Below are 23,252 nucleotides of genomic sequence, written 5' to 3' on the forward strand. Positions count from 1 at the left end.
CAGCTATGGTTGCCACTACAAAGCATCTGGTCTCTACTTACTTTCTTCTTTCATTAACTAAAAATCTCACAGATTGGAACTGACAGTGGCTTTACTTAGGAGAACGATGTCTTTGTGTTCTTCACAATCATTGGAAGTAAAGCACTGATGAAAATGATGAGGGTTATAAGTGAGAAAGGACAGTGATACACACACACACACACACACACACACACACACACACACACACACAGTATAGGGTGGGTGCCAACAGGCTCAGGGGTAGGTAGTTACAAGTACTTGCCCCACCCAGTGAGGATTACAGATCTTGAACCTGGGCTGCTCCTGATCTGGGCTCCAGTGTGTTCATACCACACTTCTCTTTCTTCCTGTCTAACTTGCTCTGGGAAGAGAAGTTACCAAAGGTTGTCTGCCCACACTGGGATGAATAGACACTAGGTAGTCAGGGTCAACATTTCTAAACAATGCTTCTGGTTCTCAATCTCAACCCTATTTTCATTTCATATTTTCTTTTTAAAGGCGAAATAGTACATAAATGGTTCAAATGCTTTTCTGCAAGATTTCAGACCATTGGCTGAAAGCATTTAGAGAAGTTGGTTGTAGGTGACATTTTAAGTAGAAGAAAATAATTTAGAGCAGCAAAGAGAACAGTGGTGCACACTGTTATCCCAGCACCAGGGTGCTGAAGCAGGAGAAAGAATTGTGAGTTTGAGGCTTACTGATTTCCATAGTGGCTGTTCTAGTTTACACCCTCTTACAGCATTTGTCATCTTTTGTTGTCTTGATGATAGCCATTCTGACTCTCAATGTAGTTTTAATCTGTGTTTCCTATATAGTTAATGATGTTGAAAACTTAAAAAAAAAATCTATTAGCCTTCACATTTCTTCCTTTTGAGAATTTCATTCAGTTCTTTTTCCTGGTTTTGGATTTTTTTTTTCTTCTCCTTCTTGTGGCCCTGGCACATTTGGACTATCAAAGCTTTGACTATCTGAACGAGATCTGCACAAAAGTGTGCCGTCAACATTCTGATATAGGACAGAGAGAAGGGTTCACAAGTTGTTGCTGCTCTCTGAAGGTTTATAGGCAGTAAGTGGCTGCTGTGTGTGTGTGTGTGTGTGTGTGTGTGTGTGTGTGTGACTTTTTGTTATTGGTTAAGTTGCCCATGTTCTTGTAACCCCTTACCTGAGTTCCTGAAAACAACCCCTTAAGTCACTGGGAAACACACAAAGGGACATGAGGGTCAGCAGAAGGGGGTAGACAAACGAGGGTGACAGGTGGTGAATTCGATCGAAGTATGTATGAAATGAAAATGTCATGTATGCAGATGACACGATAACATCCGCTACTACACATAACATACCTTAGCAAAATAACTTTTAAAAGAGAGGGACTAAAGATGGCATTACGCACTCAAGGAAGTGGAAACCACGACTTGGTTAACTAATATTGCCATTTATGTAGAATTTGTAAATCACATATTACATATTATTAAGTTCATATGAATTTAAATGAATTGTTTGATCAAATACGGAGAAGCGATTCTCACGTGCGGCAGAAGGATCGTTTGTTTTAAGTTAGTGTTCACACTTCAGTAAACTGATGCTTCATACTGAACACCCAATGCTTAAAATGGAATCTTCAGGAAAGACTATGGGGTGGGGGGTGAGCAGGAGCCATCTCCCCTTACTGGCTACTTTACCCCGTGCTACTCTCAAACTCCCCCACCTGTGCCCAATGAGGGGATATAACAGAATTTTAGAAACTGAATATTTATACAGTCTGGAGAAAAAGGAGGCACAGACGGTTTGCTGATATACTACAAAGTTGTCTTCCCAATTAAAGATGCCTCTGCAGTGCCACGAGCTTAACTTTACGCACCTTACCCTTTCAGCCGAAACCTTTCAACTAGATGATGTTCTCCCGAAATTTCACCACAACACTTTGATAGAGAAATGCCTTTGTTTTGCCTAAAGCTGTTTACAAGAAAATGCGTTAGGAAATGTTTATGGAATAAGAGATACAGGCACTTTCTCCAGGTAAATTTTGTAGATGTTTGGTTTGATTTTTTTTCTACTTAACTAAAAAATTATATTTTTTCTTGCACGTGTTCTTGGATGTGCTACACATGTGTGCCTGGTACCCACAGAGGCCAGAATAGTTTCGTGGACCCCATGGAACTGGAGTTCCAAGTGGTTGTGAGCCATTATGTGGATGCTGAGACTCAAACCCGGGCCCTCCAGAAGACCATAGCCAGTGCTCTAAACCGCAGACCACCTCTCCAGCCCCCTTGGTTTGCTTTTGAAAATCTAAAGAGAAGACAGTTAGACAGAACATGTCTGTACTTGAATGTCAGGATTCTAAGTATTGACATTGCAGTAAGAGTCTAGAGCAGGCCAAGAAATGACTGTGTACTCTTCATTCCGCCAAGATCCAAGTGCAAGCAAGGCCGGCAGCGTCAGTGCACCTGCTGGCGCCACTACTAATGCGCGGTTGCTAATTTAAAGTAAGTCTCTCCATTTCTCAGGAGCTCCTGATGAGTCCCCTGCTCCTTGATTCTTCCATTTTGCAGAACGACGATCATATCTGCATTCTGTATTGTGGAGAGTCTGTGAGCCACTACTAGGCAGGTCCTCCCTCTCCGGGCTTTGTCGAGGGCCTGTTGAACCATCTGGAAGAAAATAAGGACCAAGTGACTCCCAGTCTGGGGCAGATCTTTGTAAGCATGCCTAAGCTCAGTCATTATGGTAACCTAATGATGCTCTTTTGCTCTACTGCCTGGGTTCGGGAAATATCCACTCTGCCAGATAGAAATGGGGAAAGAGTACCGAAGTAGAACTGGGTTGAAAGTGCAGGTACGACAATGTGTGTGAATGGAATGGTTAATCAGGTAAGGAGATGGTCCCAAGGTAGAAACCAAGAACCTGGATTTCAATTCCATGTCCCCTCACCAGCTCACTTTGCTCTAGCCACAGGAAAAGTCTAGGAAGGTAGACTACGAGGACGTTCTCCCTGCATCAACTTCCTCCTTCACACGTAAACTCTTCCTTTACTAGATGATTTGGCATCAATGGAAAAGAACAAACTAGAAAATAACATTTCCCTGGGTTTTTCTGACTGGGCAGATACTTTCAGAATTTGGATTCGTTTTTCTAAGATGAATTCAAAGGAGAAATACTTTTCAGAACCTGGCTGCCCGGCTTCAACCCTCTCCCCGCCACCTCTGGGCCTTCATTTCCCCAATCTGATCTTGGTCTTTGTGATACTGCGCACTCCCATTTGACTCGAAGGAAGAGGGTGTTTACCTTCTCGCTCTCATTGTCAAGGGCTGAAGTGGCCTCATCCAGCAGTAAAATTTTCGGCTTCCGGAGAAGAGCCCTTGCAATAGCCAGTCTTTGTTTCTGGCCGCCAGAAAGGTGCATGCCTCTTAGTCCCACTTGGGTGCTGTATTTCTGTCTCAGAAACATACAGGTTAACAAAGCACGTCAGCAACTGTAGGAGAGAGAAATCTAGAGAGTTCACATTTCAATACTCTTGAAAGGTGTGTCCCGACACACCTGAAATCTATTCTCCTATGAAAGAATATGGTCATTATTCTCCTATGAAAGAATTTCTTCTTTCCCTCCCTCCCTTTCTCTTGTTTTCTCTTTATTGAGAGAGTGAGCCTGGGCTGGGCTTGGACTGATCCTTCTTTCTTACCTCTTGAGTACTGGGATGATTAGCACGTGCCAGCATGCCCCACTTATGTGATGCTAGAGATTGAAACCTGGACATTGTGCACACCAGCAAAGCACCTTACCAACTGAACTACAACGCCTTCAAAGGAAACCTCAGAATTATAGCACAAGGGGAAAGTAATGAAGAAAAGTTGTTAGTAAACACAGGTGAATTCATACTCCCTGCTTCTCAGTTCAAAACAATTAAGAATATTTAAAACCACTAGGCAAAGAATGACGTTTCCACCTCATGCTAACTCTCTGTGATATATATCACCAGAGAGCTGGATGCAGTCTTCACTAGATGCATGTCTTCTGCAAGTCAGAGAGCCTGGCATTTATTTCCTACCCATACCCATACCCATTCCCATACCCAAGTGCTCATGCTCACACTCTGCTCCTCTCAGTGCCTCTGTGGTGTCTCTACCACTGCTTTAACACAAGTTTCTGCCCTCACCAGAAGCCTTTGGATACTTCTGTTTATTTCTTTTTGAGCCAGGGCCTCAAGTAAGTCAGCCTTGAACTTGCCACATAGCTGAGGCTGCTTCTGAGTTCCTAATCGGGATTCCTGGAAGAGCAAACAAAAACCCAACTCTCTCACTGCCCCCATGGCCCTCCTATCTCTCTTTTATTTTTAATTAATTACTTAATTATATGTGTATGGGTGTTGTGCCTGCATGTATGTCTATGAACCACAAATGTGCAGTGTCCTTGAAGGTCAGAAGAGTCGTCAGATTCCCTAGAATTGAAGTTACAGGCGATTATGGTTGCTAGGAATTAAACCCAGATCTGCTGGGCGAACAGCTAAGCTGTTAACTGCTGAGCCATCTCTCACATTTTTAAACATATTCTTACTGTGCAGCCCAGATTGACTTGGGACTTCTAACCCTCCAAAATGATTGCTTTCAACAGGTGTTTTTATCCTTTAAAAATGTCATCCTTAGGGACAACACATAACCTCTGTACCTGGGAGGTGGAGTCAGAAAATTCAAGAGCTGCGTTAGCATGTGGTCAGCATTTCAAGGACTTCTCTAAAAACAACAAAACAAAACAAAACAAAACCCAGAAATAACAACGATCTTAAAAAATTCATTTATTTTTTTATGTGTGCTTATGTCCCATGTACCACTGTCTACATTTTGAGATCAGAGGGCGAGCTTGAGAGAAACAGTTTCCTTTCTTGGCTATGTGGTCCTCAGTTTTGATTGTGTCTTTACTGCTAAGCTATGTCTCTATCCTATAAAAACTTTTTTTTTGATCATGTCATTTCCCTGTCTAAAACATCTAGAAGCATATCATTTCTATTAAGATGAAATTCAAATGTTTTAGCCTGGGGTTTTCCACATTGAGCACTGCTCTGTTTTGACCTCACTTCGATTCTTTATTGTTTGACATATGCATCTGGATCTTAAAATCTCCCTTGTATCTAAAGCTTTCTTTAGGTGTGTGTATATTGTTATTTTATCTGCTCAGAATGGTTTCACCCTTCCCTGTCTGGAGAACTCCAATGCAATCTTCAAAGCTCAGTTTAAAGGAATTATAAACCTCTGCGTAGTTTCTTTGCCCTTCTCCATTTGGGACTCTGATCACTGCTTTGCCTCAGCAAGATGCTTAGTGTAGAGAGACTTTTCCTTGTTGTACAATCATGAGTCAATTCTTACAATACTGCTTCATTATTTTGTCTTGTTTTTGAGACAGGGTTCTTCTAAGTGCTGAGGTTACAGGCCTGCCCCACTATGGCCAGCTTGCTTTCATGTGCATGGCTTTCAAATCCATTTCCTTATCTTGCATTGTGTGCTTATGAATCTAGACTTTAAGAACTCATTCCCTAAACTCTCATAATGGATCTCCCAACTCCTCATCTCTGTCATTCCATGTTACCACTTACATTGCCTCTGGGTGAGTAGTGTCCAGTTCTAAATGTCATCCCTGTTCACAACCCTTCAGTAAGTCTTTAGAAATTATTAAGGTTAACATTTCCTTGCTTGCTTCGATGGTTAGTCTTAATTACCCACTTGCCACAAATCTTGAGTCACCAGGGAAAGTAGTCCCAGAGAGTAGGACTAGGGTTTGAATTAGGGTGGCTTTGTGGGTATGTCTGTGGGAAACTGTCTTGATTATTTTACCCACAATAGGTGGCAGCACTCCCTATGAAGGAGGTCCTGGATTGTGTGAGTAGAGAAAAGGAGCTGAGCACAGGTACGAACACATTAATTCTTTGTTTTCTGCTCTTGAATATACATATAAGGTGACTAGCTGTTTCAGATTCCTGCTGCCTTGACTTCTCTAAGGTGATGGACTGTAGCCTGGGATTAAAGCCTAATAAATTCTATCTTAAGTTGCTTTTTTCAGGGCATTTTTATGGAAGATAGAAGAACATTCTAAGACTTGGTATTTAAGTCTCAGTCATACCTTCTCAGGCTCATGAAACACTATACTTGTATATATTCTTCTCCCTGGTCTAAACACTTATCACTCTGTATCTCTTCTTATTTCAGACATTTTTCTTGAGATGTTGTCCTGCTAAGTACCACGGGGGGCTTCAAACAGTCCCTCTGCTTCACTCTCCTGAGATTACAACTGTGAGTCACCACACTGGGCAGCACTTATTCTGTGAACACATCTATAGTCTCTGTTGCCATATCTTTGCTCACATAATATCCTTGGGCTCATTACATAGAGTGTTCTTTGTAACAATTGTTTCTGTAGGCATGGTATTGCATTTGATTTGTCATAAGCAATAGCTCAGTGGTGTACAAAGAGCAAGGCTGCTGTGTAACTGTGTGTTGAGTAAATAAATTTATCACTGTTTGGATGAGGGTGAGGATAGGAGGTACAGAATCTGAGCCATCAGGACATGGCAGATGGGTGAACCCATAAAGGTAAAATAGGTCACCAGAAACTGACAGGGTGGCAGCCATTAGATTTGCTAAATTGTTCCTGGAGAAATTCAGATTGATACTATCTAGATGTTGGGGAAGACCCTGGGGTGCCTGCTGTATGCGCAGCTAAAATTATGGGCAAATATATCAATTGTTATATTGATAATTATGGGCAAAGCTGACCTCATCTTTCAGAGTTTTACATGAATATTGTACTCTCAGACTGGGACGAATGTCAAGATCAGTTTGTTTGCATTAGAAAATTTATTCTTGTTGGATGATGGTAGGTACAACCTTAATCCCAGAGTATGGGAGGTAGAGGCAGGTAGATCTCTGAGTTTGAGGTCAACCTAGTCTACAGAGTGAGTTCCAGGATAGCCATGGTTTCACAGAGACCCTGTTTTGAAAAACTAAAAAGAAAAAAAGCAAAGAAAATCTATTCCTGGATAGGAATGGTGGTACATACCTTTAATCCCAGCACTTGGCAGAGGCAGAGGCAGAGGCAGAGGCAGAGGCAGAGGCAGAGGCAGAGGCAGAGGCAGAGGCAGAGGCAGAGGCAGAGGCAGAGGCAGAGGCAGAGGCAGAGGAGGCAGAGGCAGAGGCAGAGGCAGAGGCAGAGGCAGAGGCAGAGGCAGAGGCAGAGGCAGAGGCAGAGGCAGAGGCAGAGGCAGAGGCAGAGGCAGAGGCAGAGGCAGAGGAGGCAGAGGCAGAGGCAGAGGAGGCAGAGGCAGAGGCAGAGGCAGAGGCAGAGGCAGAGGCAGAGGCAGAGGCAGAGGCAGAGGCAGAGGCAGAGGCAGAGGAGGCAGAGGCAGAGGCAGAGGCAGAGGCAGAGGCAGAGGCAGAGGCAGAGGCAGAGGAGGCAGAGGCAGAGGCAGAGGAGGCAGAGGCAGAGGCAGAGGCAGAGGCAGAGGCAGAGGCAGAGGCAGAGGCAGAGGAGGCAGAGGCAGAGGCAGAGGCAGAGGAGGCAGAGGCAGAGGCAGAGGCAGAGGAGGCAGAGGCAGAGGCAGAGGCAGAGGCAGAGGCAGAGGCAGAGGCAGAGGCAGAGGCAGAGGCAGAGGAGGCAGAGGCAGAGGCAGAGGCAGAGGCAGAGGCAGAGGAGGCAGAGGCAGAGGCAGAGGCAGAGGCAGAGGAGGCAGAGGCAGAGGCAGAGGCAGAGGCAGAGGCAGAGGCAGAGGCAGAGGCAGAGGCAGAGGCGGCAGAGGAGGCAGAGGCAGAGGCAGAGGCAGAGGCAGAGGCAGAGGCAGAGGCAGAGGCAGAGGCAGAGGCAGAGGCAGAGGCAGAGGCAGAGGCAGAGGCAGAGGCAGAGGCAGAGGCAGAGGCAGAGGCAGAGGCAGAGGCAAGTGGGTCTTTGTGAGTTAGAGGACAGTGCGGTGATCTATATGGTTAGTTCCAGATCTACTAGAACATAGAGAGATCTTGTCTTAAAAAAAAAATCTATCTGAAAAAAATGCAGTGAACTACAGGGTTCATTTTTACTTCTTCCCCAAATATTTACTTCAGAGTAACACTATATTTTTTTAACATCATTTCTGCACCAAGACAGATGGTAAGCACCTAAAGACATATCATGCCAAAGTTAGTCCAGTGCATTATATACGAATGGCTATCATGCTTGAAAAAAAAATACACGAAAATATCAAGTTTGCTTTTTGCATCTATCTTTATGCGAGACTGCATCAAACTCAGCACTCACTTTGTAGCTCAAGATTTCAGCTAGTTCCTTACCCCGGGGAGCCCTTCAATGAAAGAATGGATGTTGGCTGCATCTGCGACCTCTTTGATCTCCTCTAAGGGCACCATGCGGCTGTTATCACCATAGGCAATGTTCTCAGCAATGCTACAGTTGAAGAGCACAGGCTCTTGGGAGACGATGGCTGTCTGGGAACGCAGCCATTGCACGTTCAATTCTTTCACATCGACGCCGTCAAGCAGCTGCCGGAGCAGAGTGGAGACTAGTTTGTTAACAATCGTGTCATGTTACACTTCATGCTGTTCATCCATACACAAATCATAATGAGCGACCTAGGAATTCAAGCTATTTTTTGAAGTATATGTTGCCAAAGGAAGGATCATAAATCACCTGTTAGATAGGCGCTCCCGGATTACAGCTTACTGAAAGGCTGTTACATATACTTCTAGAAGGGCCACAGGTTCCGGGGATATGCCCAGAGACTAGCGTATACCTAGTATTCTGTCTTGAAATCACGTAGAAAAATAATTGACCTCCCCATCAAGTAAAACAACACTTACTGATCCCCAATCCATTACTGATCTCCAGTGAAAGAGTTGGCTGATTGATACAAAAGTCTACATGTAGAGATGGGCACTTGGCTCTGGGCCATATGTATTCATTCACACAGATGCATAGACTTCATCTGCTGTTTGACGAGCTTGCCTGCTATGTGCCTGGGACTCTAGGTACTGGGGAAGTGATACGATGCAAAACTCCTCTTTACCCTAAAAGTTTGCACTAAAGCTGACAGATACATGCACCCCAGCAACTCAGAAAGAGATGGTGACATGAAGACAAGGTAATAGAACAGAGAGGGATCGAGGCAGAGGGTGTCTAGGATGCCATGGGAAAGAACTCTGGAACTAAGCCAGATGATACAGGAACTTGAGTCATAATGAGCAACAAGAAAAAAAAAAGGCATACAAAAGCTGTGGACATGTATGTTCAGTACACAGTGAGAGGGAGAGAGAGGGGAAGTTTGGAGAGGGAGGCAGAAGCCAGATCACAAAGGGCTTTGGTAGTGTTAAACCATGTTTTTGCTTGGTGGGGAGTCATTCCCCAGTGGTTTCAAGGAGGGAGTGTGTATGCTGCCTGAAAACAGATAGATGCCACCTAGGTCAAGGGAGATTTGTGAACAGCTTTTCCAGATGTTTGTTGAGACTCTATAATGGAGAAAGACTCTACATTATGGGAGAATAAGGTTAACACGACAACCTTTAACTTTTAGGGAACTATAGTTTTTATTGTGTAAGGGAGGGCGTCAAGATACAAGCTTTGTGCACATAAGAAGGGAAGGGAGGAGAGGAGAGGTGCAGTGTTGGGGAGGGTAATAGGAATACAGAACATGAGCATATAAGGTATCAAGATCTAAGATATAAACAAGGTCAAGATGTAATCCTTGGGTTCAAAGGAGGAAGAGACTGTTTCTTTTCAAGATCAGATCAGGACTCTCAGCTTAGTGGAGGTTAATTTGGAGAAAGCCTTAACACCACCCCACCCCACCCCCCAAAAAAAGAGGGCCTCAACAGCTAAGGGTGTGGAAGACCAGTGAAATCAGCTAAGGGGTGGGGGGAGACCATTTGGGTTTTGAGCCAGAACAGGTAGGGGGCAAGAGATAGGTGACTTGTCCCCACATCCATGCTCCAAAAGAATTATACAACTTCTAAGTCAGGAAAGCTCAAGATTCTGGGTCACTGTCAATTTCAAAGTCCTACCCACCAGTTTTGTTGTGGGGCTGCTGTTTCTTTAGGTAAGAGTTGGACAGAGTTGCTTTTTTAAAATTTGTTTGGCTTTGTGTTCACTCTACTAGGCTTACCTGCACGTTTAAGGGTTTGTCATTAACACCGAGCTTAGGTGTTTTAAGTCCAGCTTACCACTTGTCCTTTCATGGGGTCATAAAATCTTTGTAGCAGTTGAACACACGTGCTTTTCCCACAGCCACTGCTCCCAACAAATGCTACTGTCTTCCCTTTCTCAATGCTGAGGGACATGTCTTGAAGGACAGGAACTTCTGGCCGACAAGGATAGAAGAACGAGACTTCTCGAAATTCTAAGTTCCCTTCACAGGCGTCCTGTGAAAGGAAGAAGGCAGTGTTTACAGTGGACTTAGGAAGGCCCCACCCATGGCCAGGCCCTGGGTAAGTGTTCACTGTAAAATGTTCGTGTTCCCACACCATTCTGAGGTCAAACACATTCCTCTCCAGAGAGCCACTGACTCAAGGCTGGCCCTCATCAGCATTCGTATATGTGATTTTTTTATGTGCGCATGTCTGGCTGCCTTCACTGCTGGACTATGTTCCTGCCAAGCCCTAGACACCTTCTGTTTGTCATCGCTGCCTGTTCTGCTGACTAGCTGACCATATTCTCTAAATAAATGTTGTTGTTTTTTAATTTAGTTTGAGCTTTAAAAACCATTTCCTGCTTAATTCAGAAATGTCTTATAAACTCTGCCCACATGTCTTTAAAAATCAGACTTTTACAGTTAATGTACACTGCTTTGAACTATGAGCTGTCTTCATTTTCAGTTAACCATTATTTAGCAGAAAGATTTAGCTGAAAGTTTACTTTTCTGTGTTTTTCAATCCCCTTAGTCATTGGTGGTTTTTATGTAAGTGAATACTTTTCTATGTTAATGATACTCTTTTAAAAGTTTTTTTATAGTTTATTTATTTACTTGTTTGCTTGTTTATTTATTTTTAATTTTATGTGCTTTGGTGTGAGGGTGTCAGATTCCCTGGAACTAGAGTTGCAGACAGTTGCGAGCTGTTATGTGGGTGCTGGGAATCAAACCCAGGTATTTTGGAAGAGCAACCAGTGTTCTTAACTGCTGAGCCATGTTTCCAACCCCAACTAATGATATTCTTTTTAAAAAAGGTTTATTTATTTATTATTTATAAGTACATTGTAGCTGTCTTCAGACACACCAGAAGAGAGTATCAGATCTCATTATATACGGATGGTTGTGAGCCACTACGTGGTTGCTGGGATTTGAACTCAGGACCTTTGGAAGAGCAGTCATTGCTCTTAACTGCTGAGCCATTTCTCCAGCCCAACTAATGACATTCTTAAAAAACTTTCTAGGACTATAACTAAATGATGATTACTTATTTTATTTTATTTATCTTTGGTTCAAATATTTGGGTTCTTTTGAAATTCACAGTTGGTCTTTCTTCTCTCTCCCCCTCTCCTCTTTTTCTCTCTTAGTACCTCTCCTCTGTGGTGTGTGCATGTGTATTTCTGGAAGTCAAGGCCAGAGCTTCATACATGCTACCACTGAATAACATTCTTTAATACATTAAAGTATTTTTTGGCTTTTGTGATCAAGGTAGATGCAGGCTAAAGTTGGACTTTAGATAGACAAAGACCTTAATAGTCATATTTAATAATCATGTGCAGTCTTCTGAGCTTAGGAGAAAAAGTACAAAGCATGTTCGGTGGGGGGTAGGTGTGGAGCTCAGCGGCGGAGCATTTGCTTAGCATTTGAGAAGTTAGTTAGATCCTGAGTACTGTGCATGCTAGGTGGAGTGACCGTGGCATTTGGGAGATGGAGGAATATCCGATCCCCCCATCAGACATTCAGAAATCCCTTTTGGCTACATAATGAGTTTGAGGCCAGCCTGCACAACAGATGTGCAATCTTGTCTCAAACGCGAGCCTACAAATACAAACAAAACATGTTTGAAGCGATCAGATGAGGTTCTAGCAGCAGAATAAAACATCCACCGTGTGATGTGCACCAGATCTAATAGGGGAATAGAAGCCACTTATTTTCGGTTTGTTTATTTTCCCTTTTGCTCCTACAAACATACACTATTGCTTCCGTGTTAAAACAGCAGAAAATGGATAGAGCAATTATTTCTGCACGTGTTCTGGTGCCTTTGGAAAGTCACAGAGAAGTGTCCTAGAAAAATCCTTAGCTCTTAACACATTTCAGAGTTTATTCTTCTTATTTTTAATTACGATATGGAAACTTTCAGCCTTACATAAATGGGGAGAAAAATGTAATCTGTCAGCTAGCTTTAGTCTGAGCTACTAAAACTCAGTAGTTTTGTAGTCTTCATATGAAATATTTGCGTTCTGTGTCACGCATATAGTTTATCCCTTCTTCCCTTTCTCTTCCATTTCCTCAGCTTTTATATGCCCATAGTTCTAAAGGGGACAAATCTGTGATATACTCAATTTCTCTTGGAACTTTTAGAGAGGAGCAAAAGTGGCATTATACACTTAGAAATCCCAAGATCTTAAATAGTCTTGTGTTCTTTACTTTCCAATAAGCTTGCTTTTTCTGTGATGTAGCTTTGAGTATTCTACTTTGAGACTTTTAAAATATTTTTTATTTCTGTTACCAAATATTCCCACAAGCAGCTCATTAATTTTATACATCCACTGAAACTTTGTCATCTTAAACTGTCATATAAGCAAATCTACTATTAGGGATAAATAGTGTAGTTTTTAAATGAAAAGTCCATACTTAACGATGATTCTAATTTTTACATATAAGATTCCTAGGAAGGTTTTGATACTGAACATGTACTTAATGTCTATACGTTAAAAGACTGTTACCCAGAAGTGTATTTTCAAATTATTTAGCGCTCTGTTGTTTCTTTTTCAATACTCATGGTTTCTTAAAGTTAAAAGTGTGTACAATAGTAAATGTACTCAGTCCTCCTCTTCCTCTTATGCAAATATGTTTTCCATGAAAAACTGTTTGACACAAAAGGCGCTGTTTGCCTTGAAAATGTGATTAGAAAAAAAAATGGATGAATTCAAGACCAAAACCACCGTTATCTAAATACATTTTGGCTTAGTAGTCAATCTTTCATTGAGCATTCTTATGGTATTAGGCATGTAAACTTAAACATTTCTTTTTTAAAGAACATAAAACATATTTTAGGTGTAGAGGCAAGAATCTGACTGCGATAAGGTACTCCTCCTGGAGAAGCTAAGATTCTTCTAGACGAGCTTCTGGCACCTGATCTTAGCAGAATATTCTATGGTGTGCTTACTGGTTTTTCTCCATTTTGACTGCAGCTGTCTATACTTGGCTTATTTTTCAGCAAAGCAAACAGATGTGCAGCTCCAGCCTTGGCTTTGGAATATTCAGGAGCCCAAACAAGCGTTTCTCCAATGGCCATAGCCCCATATGCAATGGCAGTAAAGACTCTGTTGAAAGATAAGACAGTCAGTGTCTCAGGTCTACAGTAATAGCAGAACTTGCAGAATAGAGGGCATGTGTGAGCAGAAGTCAGACAGCACCACTGATACCGAAGGCTCAACAATGGCATCTCCTTACAGCCTTCTGCCAGGTGATCTGTACAGCAAAACAGTCTTTGGGTTATCTGAAAAATGCCTCTAGTGATTAATGATCAAACATTCCTGCCAGTGAGCATGAAACCTTTGATAAGGGTGAGATTGTGGGAGATTTGACCGGGAGCCCACTAAAAATAGGGAGAACGTGCCTTTAGTGGTGAGATCTGATGCAGGTTCCCTCTGTTTACATGCAATGTAGTTAGAGCAGGTGACTGAAACTGGGTTAGATTAATCCTCTGCCGTAAGCTTTGCACTCTTTGGAGAGCAAAACGTGCACTTACACTTTCTTACCCTTCCTTGTGCTTCAGCCAAGCATAGAGGAGGAACTGTGCTCCTGTAGTTTGTTGCACATTCTGACCTCAGTTTCAACATGTTTATTATAACCTGGCAAGCAGGCCAATGGTGTTTGATAGCACACAGGGCATTCACAGTGTTGTGACCTAACACTCATCTTCTTCCTATTTTTTTGTTCCATTTTATATATACAAATAAAGAATAATTCAGACACAGTGGGACACACTTCACCACAACATTTAAGCACTAGGTGAAAGGGCATTTTGGACCCCAGTACTTGTTTGCCTTGGTCTATCATCAGCATGTCCAGGGGACTGGCAGCATAGTGTACCACTGTAATCCCTGCAGTCAAGAGGCAGAGACAGGCAGATCTTTGTCAGTTCTAAGTCACCAAGGTCTTCACAGTAAACCTTGGCCAGCCAGGGCTATGTAGAGAAACCTTGTCTCAAAAACCAAACCAAACCGAACCAAAACCCAGATATGATTGGATTCCTCGTGAATTTCATTCTTTGTTACCCTGTCACCTCGCAAAGGTTGGGGGCTGTGATCTCTCCAGTGACTTTGACTTGGACACCAACACCCCCCCACCTCCCCACCCCCACCCCCGATCTAGTCCTGCTAGTTTTATAAAGAAAAACAGAAGAAAATACACAAACACACACTTTACAGGGTATTTGTAGCTAAAACTACTGTTGTCAATAGTTCTTTGGTACTTACTAACAAATTTTTATTACTCTTTAAAGAAATTGTTTAATGGCTCAAAATGCCATGTAGAAACTAGATATAAAGCTGTAACAAGAAGAACTGTCAAATTTAGGTAACATGCTAACTTGCTTGTTGTTATTTGATACAATGTCTCTCTATGTCACTTAGGCTATTCTTAAGTTTACTATACAGGCCAGGCGGTCTTGAATTCCAGATCCCTTGCCTCAGTCTACTGAGAACTGGAATAACAGGAGTGTCTCTGCGCCCTGATGTATTTGTTTTAAATGCAAGGGAAATTCAGGCTGGATCAAACTGAGGTCTCAGTCTGACCTAAGATCAGGATTCAGAAGGTGAGATGGGAAGACAGATGTACTAGGAGTGTGGTGACCTGGGACCTCAATTATAAGGTGGAGCTTTACAAGTTCTCAGAAGTCAGCAACTGAGAAAGCCTAGTGTGTTTCTTAGTCACTGCTTTATTGCTGTGAAGAGACACAATTGTATTGGATTTATGTGTCAACTTGACACAAGCTGAAGTTATCACAGAGAAAGGAGCCTCGGTTGAGGAAATGGCTCCATGAGATCCAGCTGTAAGGCATTTTCTCAACTAGTAATCAAGGGGAAAGGACCTTCTGCGTGGTGCCAACCATGGGCTGGTAGTCTTGGGTTCTACAAGCGAGGAAGCTGAGCCAGTAAGTAACATCCCTCCATGGCCTCTGCATCAGCTCCTGCTTCCTGACTTGCTTGGGTTCCAGTCCTGACTTCCTTTGGTGATGAACAGCAATGTGGAAGTGTAAGCTGAATAATCCCTTTCCTCCCCAGCTTGCTTCTTGGTCATGATGTTTGTGCAGGAACAGGAACCCTGACTAAGGCAACCATGGTGACTTTTATGAAAGAGAACATTTAATTGGGGGCCTGATTACAGTTTCGGAAGCTTAGTTCATTATTATCAAGGTGGGGAGCATGATGGCACACTGGCAGAGATGGTACTGAGGAAGTAGCTGAGAGGTTCACATCCTGGTCTACAGACATTAGTGAGAGAGACAGGGCCTGGCATGAGCTTTTGAAACCTCAAATCCCTCCCCCAGTGATACTTTTCTTCCAGTAAGGCCACATTTCCTTATCCTAATCCTTTTGAAAAGTTCCACTCTCTAGGGACTAAGCATTCTAGTATATGAGGCTATGAGGTAATTCTTACTAAATCTACTATGATGTGGTTTAGTATGTGCCTAAATATACTAAAATCCATCCATCTTAAAATTTCTACTTTTAGAGTTCTTTTAAGCATTAGGCACAGATAATCTGAGCTTCCTGCCCTTGCCAGTTTCCTCATTAAAATGGGAATGTTACTCAGAAGGGCTTTCCTTAAAGCCTTGTTCTTGTAGGAGGGCAATGACCTAAAACATGGAGATACCTAGATACCTGGTTTATGATCTCATCTCCCTAGATTGACTTAACTAGCAGTGAGCTGAACTGCAAATCTTTACAACTCAATAGGCATTTAATATACAGCGTCCAGGGCTGAGCTCTACAATACAGTCAAACCAGATCCTTCAAATCCTGCTCAAACTCCTGGGGCATCTAGATGGAGGGTCCAATCAGAGAAATGTACCCTCAAACTCCATGCCAAACTTGGCTTTGGGCATCTCACCCAGGGGTTAGCCATGAGACTAGTCAGATATATTGATAGATACTTAAAGTTACTAAAGTACACTCATGACACTGAACATGAAACACACCACAGGTCGTAAGTGATTCTCCTATTGAACTAACTCTTGATGCACAAATATGTAAAGCAGGAAGTAAATAAGGCTCAAACAAGAGTTCACTGTACAAACTGATTTGAACCGGATTCCTATGTAGCTAGACAAGCATCCCACTCTTGGAGCTCCACTCCCAGACAGTCTTCTCTTTTAAAATTATTTTTTTGAATTGGCACACAAAGTAATGGGGTTTATGATGAGTTTTCATACATTCTCTGTCTTCATATACCTGTGTTGTCCTTGGGAAGAAATTTTAGTACAGCATGTGCCACCGAATCGATCATGAAACCCTTGGTGTTGGCAGAGTGAGCGAGAAGGGTGAGCAGGGAGTTAGGAAGGAGCAGCCTGGCACTCTTAAGCCTTGTATCTTACTTATGTGGGTTCTCTAATGTGGACAGCACTGACATCTTCTTATCACTGCAAATACCAACACCTACTATAGCTGTTAAATAGAAATAAACCCCTAAAGCACAGACATAAGCGATTCCAGTTTTAACCCAGCTGATCCAAAGAGGGGTAAGTAGCAGCTTCACCAATCACGTGTCTCCCCTGAGCCCCGTTCCAGTTTATAAACCCTGAGTGATTGACCTATCCCAAGAGGAGGTTTAATGTTCCTCAAACTGGTTCCCAGGATCACATCTAAATTCGGGCTTATCTGCCCTGCATGTCTGACTCCTAATTGTAAACAGGAGCTGAGAATTTCTACAAGTTCCCTGGTGGTTATCAGAATTAAATGATGTACAGCACCTGGAGTATAAGTGTTAACAAAGGAATCTGTGTGTTGTTTCTTTCATGCAATGAAGAGTTACTGGGAGCTTTCACACTTTTAGAGATATAGTACACAGTAGGTCTCATTATAGGAGTCAATACCCCAGAGTATAAAGTCCTCTTTGGGTAGAAAGTAGAGTAGCTGTCACCCTGGAAGTGTTCATTCAAAGAACTGGCTCATTATCCTCTTCCTTCTTTCATCCAGATACAAGTCAGAGGCCCTCTCTTCCCACTCCACATCCTATTCATGATGGATGAAGGGATACCACAAACCACTGAGATTTACTTGGTTCTCTGAAGCTGGTGAATGTTTTCAAACACATGATACAATCTGACCACCTAGGAGATAATTAGGCCAGGAACTTCCCAGTTCACAAATTAGGAAACCCCAGCTTGTGAAACTTACACAGTTGGCCCAAGATCACACAGAGTGCAAAGTGAGCAAATCCTGCTGACTGTGTTTCCGTCACATGCTGCACTTTCTGGTGGTAAGCATGGTGTCTGCCCTCATGCTATGTTTCATTAGCCCTTGTCTCTCTCCTGGGATCTACACAGGACTTAGACTTCCATTCTATTTTTACTTCTTTCTGCAGATCCCTTCTCTGTTTATCTGATTGACTTATGTGGTCTTTCTTATAACTCCTGGGAAGGAACCAGAAGGAGTGGACAGTTGTCATGCAGGGCCCAAGAAGTCACTCCTGTTTGCTAACTGAGGTGGCTGTCTCAATTACAAAGATCAGTTCTCCTAAGCAAAGATGGCCAGGAAGGCCTACAGAGCTTCTTTCTAGCCCTTAGTTGTTTCAAAGTATCAGTCTGCCATTAGTATTCATTTAAAAAGAAGCTGTGCTGCTATAGTTTTGATAGCTACATTTTATTCCGAAAGTTCAGGGTAGCTGTCTGTTGAGAACTGTATTTAGATTTTGAAGGAGGGAAACACACACACACTCACACATGCATGCATGCACACACACACACACACACACACACACACAATGCATGCATGCATTGACCTTAGGAAGTTTCCAAGCCCTTATTATTACTATAGTGTACTGTCTGGATTTCATTTGGGGGGATGGTGGTACAGGGCTGAGCTTTGTGTACCACAAAGAGGAAGGTGGCTCACAGCTAGAGGAAAGCCTGAAGTAGTCATGGTGGGACGGTCCAGAAGCCTCTGCTGGTTACCAACAGTTTCTGGCTTCTATTGTGAAGACACATGAGCCTAGTGGCACCAGTACCAAACCTCTCAGATTTTGCTCTTGGATAGTCTTGTTATATAGTTCCTGCTGGCCTAGAACTCACTGTGTTTCAATCCTCCTGCCTCAGCCTCGAAAGTGCTAGTATAACAGGATACCTAATTTATTAATGCAGAATGAGACAGGGGAAACTAAATTTATTTTATATCCTCAAATTCTGTACATTCATAGTGAAGTAATCAACTGAGCACTATCAGGCTAACAGTGAGGGGGATATTTTACTACCCTCCTCCCCCAGTTCGAGGAGCCTACACAGGGGGTTTTCTGCAATCCCCAATTGTTGGCATTTTGTCTAGGTTATGCTCCACGTTACCTGACAATAGCCAGGTGTGTCTGACTCACTATAAAAAGGGCTGCTTGCCCCCTCCTGTCTCTCTTGCCTTCTTGCTCTTGCTCTGCCCTCTTGCTCCTGCTCTCTCTCTCCCCATTCCTCTCCCTCCTGTCCACATGCTCATGACCGGCCTCTACTCCTCTTCTCCCTATCTCCCCCCACACCTTTCTCTGTCTCTACCCCCTCAACTCCCATCCCCATGCCCTGAATAAACTCTATTCTATACTATACCGTCTTGTGACTGGTTCCTCAGGGGCGCCCCCTTCCCCTGTACCTGACATTACATCCACCAAACATATTCCTTCTCTATTTTTATAAAACACAGCACTGATCCCTAGCCCAAAGTCAACAGAATAAAAATCTTATTATCCTATTGAAATGCTCACCTCAGGGAAACTTCTACAGCGGTGCAGGTGACACTGGTCAGTTCTTGTCACAGACATGCATGCTCCCTTTATCAAGAGGCTCTTCCCCTCATCAACAGCACGACAGACTCATGTGACTGCATGAGGGGACTGCGCTGTGGTACTGTCTGTACACCTGCACTTCTCAGCACACTGACACGTTTAAAGAGACAGTTTCCCCACACCCGTACTTATAAGTCTTGAAAAAAGCACACTCATATTTTATTGGGCAAAGTATACTATTGTCATTGTCACTATTGTCATTATTTTATTCGTTTTGCTTGTGTGTTACAGGCTGTGGCATGTGATGTAATGGAGAGAGGGACATGCCACAGCATGGATGTGGAGGCCAGGGAAATACTATAGAGTTGTTTTTCTCCTTTCTCTGTATGGGCTCCTTGGATTGAAATTAGATCATCTGGTTCATGCAGCAAGTGCCTCTACCTGCTAAGTCATTTCATGCTCCATACATCATTATTTTAACAATAAGCTAAAACATGACTTCCCCAACTTTTCCATAGTTCTAGGAAAGTTCCTGGTAGTAGACTAAGTAAATGAATAAAAAAATTTATTCTGGTGTGGAGAACAGAGTAGACTATAGTTCTGGTGTTCATGTTTCTTAAAAGCATGTGACCCTGGAAAGTATGTGGGCCTTGGGATAATCTGGGATGTTTAATTAGAATCCATATTTCTGTCTCTATATCAGGTCTGTAAATCAGGGTGTAAATTAGGGTGAGCTCTAAGCACTACCTTTTAAAACCAACTCTGAGATTGCTGACTTGGAAAACCATCCAAGAGACCAGTACAAGAGGATTAGATTTATAGGAGGAGGAGGAGGTTTGTTTCCTTTTTGAACTTTTTCTATTCAATTGGGTGATTAGAAAGAAAGTCCTCTGCCTCTCTAGATTGGGTAAGGTGCATAGTCTCGGTATCCTAAGGGACACTTGAGACACATGGGTATGTTAGACACATGGGTATATAGTAGAGGGTATATTAGCCTCTCTCTCTCTCTCTCTCTCTATATATATATATATATATATATATATATATATATATAAGCTTTAAAACAGTTCTCAGTCTACAAGTCTATATCATGTTATACTACTCTGCCTCTAGCTTAGACGGTTGTTCCTTCCTGGCTCTGGGAAATATCATCACGGCACTATTCAGAATTACTAGTGTGTGTGTGTGTGTGTGTGTGTGTGTGTGTGTGTGTGTGTGGAGAGAGAGAGAGAGAGAGAGAGAGAGAGAGAGAGAGAGAACGAGCACTGAGAGAGAGAGAGAGAGAGAACGAGCACTGGTACCACATAGATGTGCTGGTCATATTCTGTGAACTAGAACTAAGAAAGCTGAGCTTACCTGTGACTCTACCTAACTGGTAGGTCTGTGAACTCTACAGCCCTTCCACACACAGAAACCCAGAGCCATGAAGAAAGTAGAGAAACCGGGGCCAATAACTTAGAAAAGCCTAGAGAAACAGCAGGAGGAAATTCTGGAATGAGCTGGTCGTGCTGCAAAGGCCTGGATGAAGGGGCGGGAGAATTGAGGGCTCATGACTGATAGAGGAGGTCAGCGATGACCTTGATAATGCCTTTTTCCTGATGTGGAAAGAGGCTTGGCCTTGGGATAGTTGACAGAATATAGAAACACTGACATGGGTGAGGGGAAGACTCTTTTCTTTTTCTTAGGTGATTAAAAAGCAAAGAAAGTCAGGCATGCCGGTGCATACCTTTGATCCCAGCACTCCAGGGGCAGAGACAGAAGCAGGCAGATGTCTCTAAGTTCAAAGCCAGTCTGGTCCACACAGCAAGTTCCAGCCAAACAAGGCTATGAAAGAGGTGGAGAATTTGAAAGAGAGGGGAAAAAGAGCACACGGGAGAGTTTAGAAAGAAGTAGTAGAGAGAAATGATGTAATTATATTCTAATCTCAAAAAAATAAAAGAAACAATTAAAAACACAAAACAAATCAAAAAGCAAAGAAGAGTAGTGATAAAAAAAACAAAACAAAACAAAACAAAACAAAAACCAATGAGAGGATGAACTGTCTGCTGTGAGAGTTAAGGATCATTCCCGACTGTGTTCAGTAGGCTTGCCAGATATCCTTCAGGCACAGTGCCCTGGGCATTTACAGGGCTTGGAGGGTTACAGAGGGCAGCAGCTCTAAGTTTCTAGTATTTGTTTGAAAATCAAACTTTGAAAGACAATGAACTTTAAATCCTGGGAGTGGCCACATGACCCCAGAACCAGAGCAAAGAGTTAATTTAACCAAACCAGTTAAATGAATCCATGTGATTCTGGGTTTTGTTTCTTGTTAATTTGACAAACTGGTCTAAGCAATCAGAATGAAGCCCAAGGCAATATGCCTTAATTGTGTTTTTACAGATTCGCACTAACAGCAATGGCCTCTATCTCACAGAGATCTGCCTGCTGGGATTAAAGTCCTGCGCCATCAAGCCCTGCTCTGTTGTAGTTTTAAATGCAGATATTTGTTTGAAAGGAACCCATCTTTAGGGACAACTTGTGAAGCACAGTTCTTGTGGACCCACTGTTTACAGTTGGCTGGTAAGATTCAGGAATGCTGATTTGGTGACTTGCATATTGTTTCTTACTGGCCTTGAGCAAAGAATTGTCCCGAGACATTTATAAACAAAGATATTTTTGTGTGAGTGGAAAATAAAAATTATTTAAAACTATCTCAACATTACAGAACATCGAATGAGTTTCGATCATTTCTTTTAGTTGAACATGTCCTCAAACTACAAAGAAGTCCCAGGGAGGAAGGAACAGGGACTATCGAGCTGTAGGAGGCCAAGACCCTAGGAGGAGCCCTAGTATTTCCCAAACAGCCCCAGGCTTAGAACAAAGCCATTATCATTAGGGACTGAGCCTTGCTTTAATGTGCAGGCAGAGGTGGGAGTGGTGGGGGGAGCACCCTCTTAGAGGCAGGCTCCTGGAGGGGGTACTGGAAAGGGGGGAATAACATTTGAAATGTAAATAAATAAAATAATAAAAAAATATGACTTTTCTGTAGCTGTAAATAGCTAACAATGAGAATTGCAATATAAATAGCAACTTTCCTGACACTTTAGGTTGGGGCAACTGAAAAATAACATTCAAAGCTTTTCTAGTTGCAACAGTTAGTTGTTCCTATCCAGTGAAGAAGGTCCTCGCAGTATAAATAGGATCTGACTGCAGAAGCTGCCACAAACCACTTTGGGAGGAAGCTGTAACAATGGCTAATTCCTCATTCCTGACTTGTGCTCTAACTGGTGAAAGCAATCTTCTCTACATGGGGAAACTCCATGACACCTCCGAGTTCCCCACGAAATGAGATTTGCTCCTGTAACCCATACTGTGATGGACTGAAGCTGAGAATAATTTATTTGGGCGTTCACTACAGATCATTTGCACTGCATCAGTGTGTACGTGGTGCATTTAGAGTTACCACACCAAGTTTAGTTACACTATGCTTCTTACAGCTAACAAGTACCACCAACAAAAGAATCGACCTTGATTTAATCATTACACAGTGTAAGCATCTGTCAAACCATCGTAGTTTGCCCTGTAAATAGACACAAATGTTATTTATCGATCAAAAGCAAAACGACATACACGTTATAGATACACTTAAATGTTTCAAGAAGCCCTCTTCCACGTGGGATCTAGGTGAGAATCCTCCATAAACTAGATATGTGTGCATAACCCACTTTCAGTCTTTAAGTATTTGCACAACTTACATGAACATGCCTTCGGGCGTCATCCGTCCAGCTTGAATCAAATAGGCTCCAAACCGGAAACCTGCTGCGTGGGCGAAATGCACAAAAGCATGGCTGACCGCATAACAGCTTCCAGTGATATGTGCTCTCTTCAAGGCATTTCTGAAATACACAATTACCAAATGACAGGGCACGGATGGTAAAAGGTCAATAGACTAAACTCAGAGTGATAAACGTTGAGACCTTTGAAAAGCTATAATTCTGTGGATATACATTTTTCTAAGGATTTCAAAGTTATTGCAGAGAAGACAGGCGATTCTCTCTATTTCTGCAGATGGCTTACTGTACCATGCTTGCCTTTACTTTCAAATGCGTGAGCAGGT

General features: G+C 42.7%; 1 protein-coding gene across 1 annotated transcript in view; it reads right to left on the reverse strand.

Annotated features, from left to right (window-relative positions):
• Positions 1-1,433: 1,433 nt before the first annotated feature.
• Positions 1,434-23,252, reverse strand: part of Abcb5 (ATP binding cassette subfamily B member 5) — a 96,917-nt gene continuing 75,098 nt past the window's right edge. The window contains exons 22-27 of the mRNA XM_006240713.4: positions 22,891-23,031; positions 13,335-13,491; positions 10,203-10,400; positions 8,322-8,528; positions 3,304-3,450; positions 1,434-2,669 (exon numbers count right to left, since the gene is read on the reverse strand). Of these exons, the coding sequence (XP_006240775.1) occupies positions 2,481-2,669; positions 3,304-3,450; positions 8,322-8,528; positions 10,203-10,400; positions 13,335-13,491; positions 22,891-23,031 (1,039 nt within the window). The 3' untranslated portion in view covers positions 1,434-2,480. The remainder of the gene's footprint in view (positions 2,670-3,303; positions 3,451-8,321; positions 8,529-10,202; positions 10,401-13,334; positions 13,492-22,890; positions 23,032-23,252) is intronic.

The sequence above is a fragment of the Rattus norvegicus genome, chromosome 6, assembly GCF_036323735.1.
Source record: "Rattus norvegicus strain BN/NHsdMcwi chromosome 6, GRCr8, whole genome shotgun sequence".
Taxonomy (NCBI): domain Eukaryota; kingdom Metazoa; phylum Chordata; class Mammalia; order Rodentia; family Muridae; genus Rattus; species Rattus norvegicus.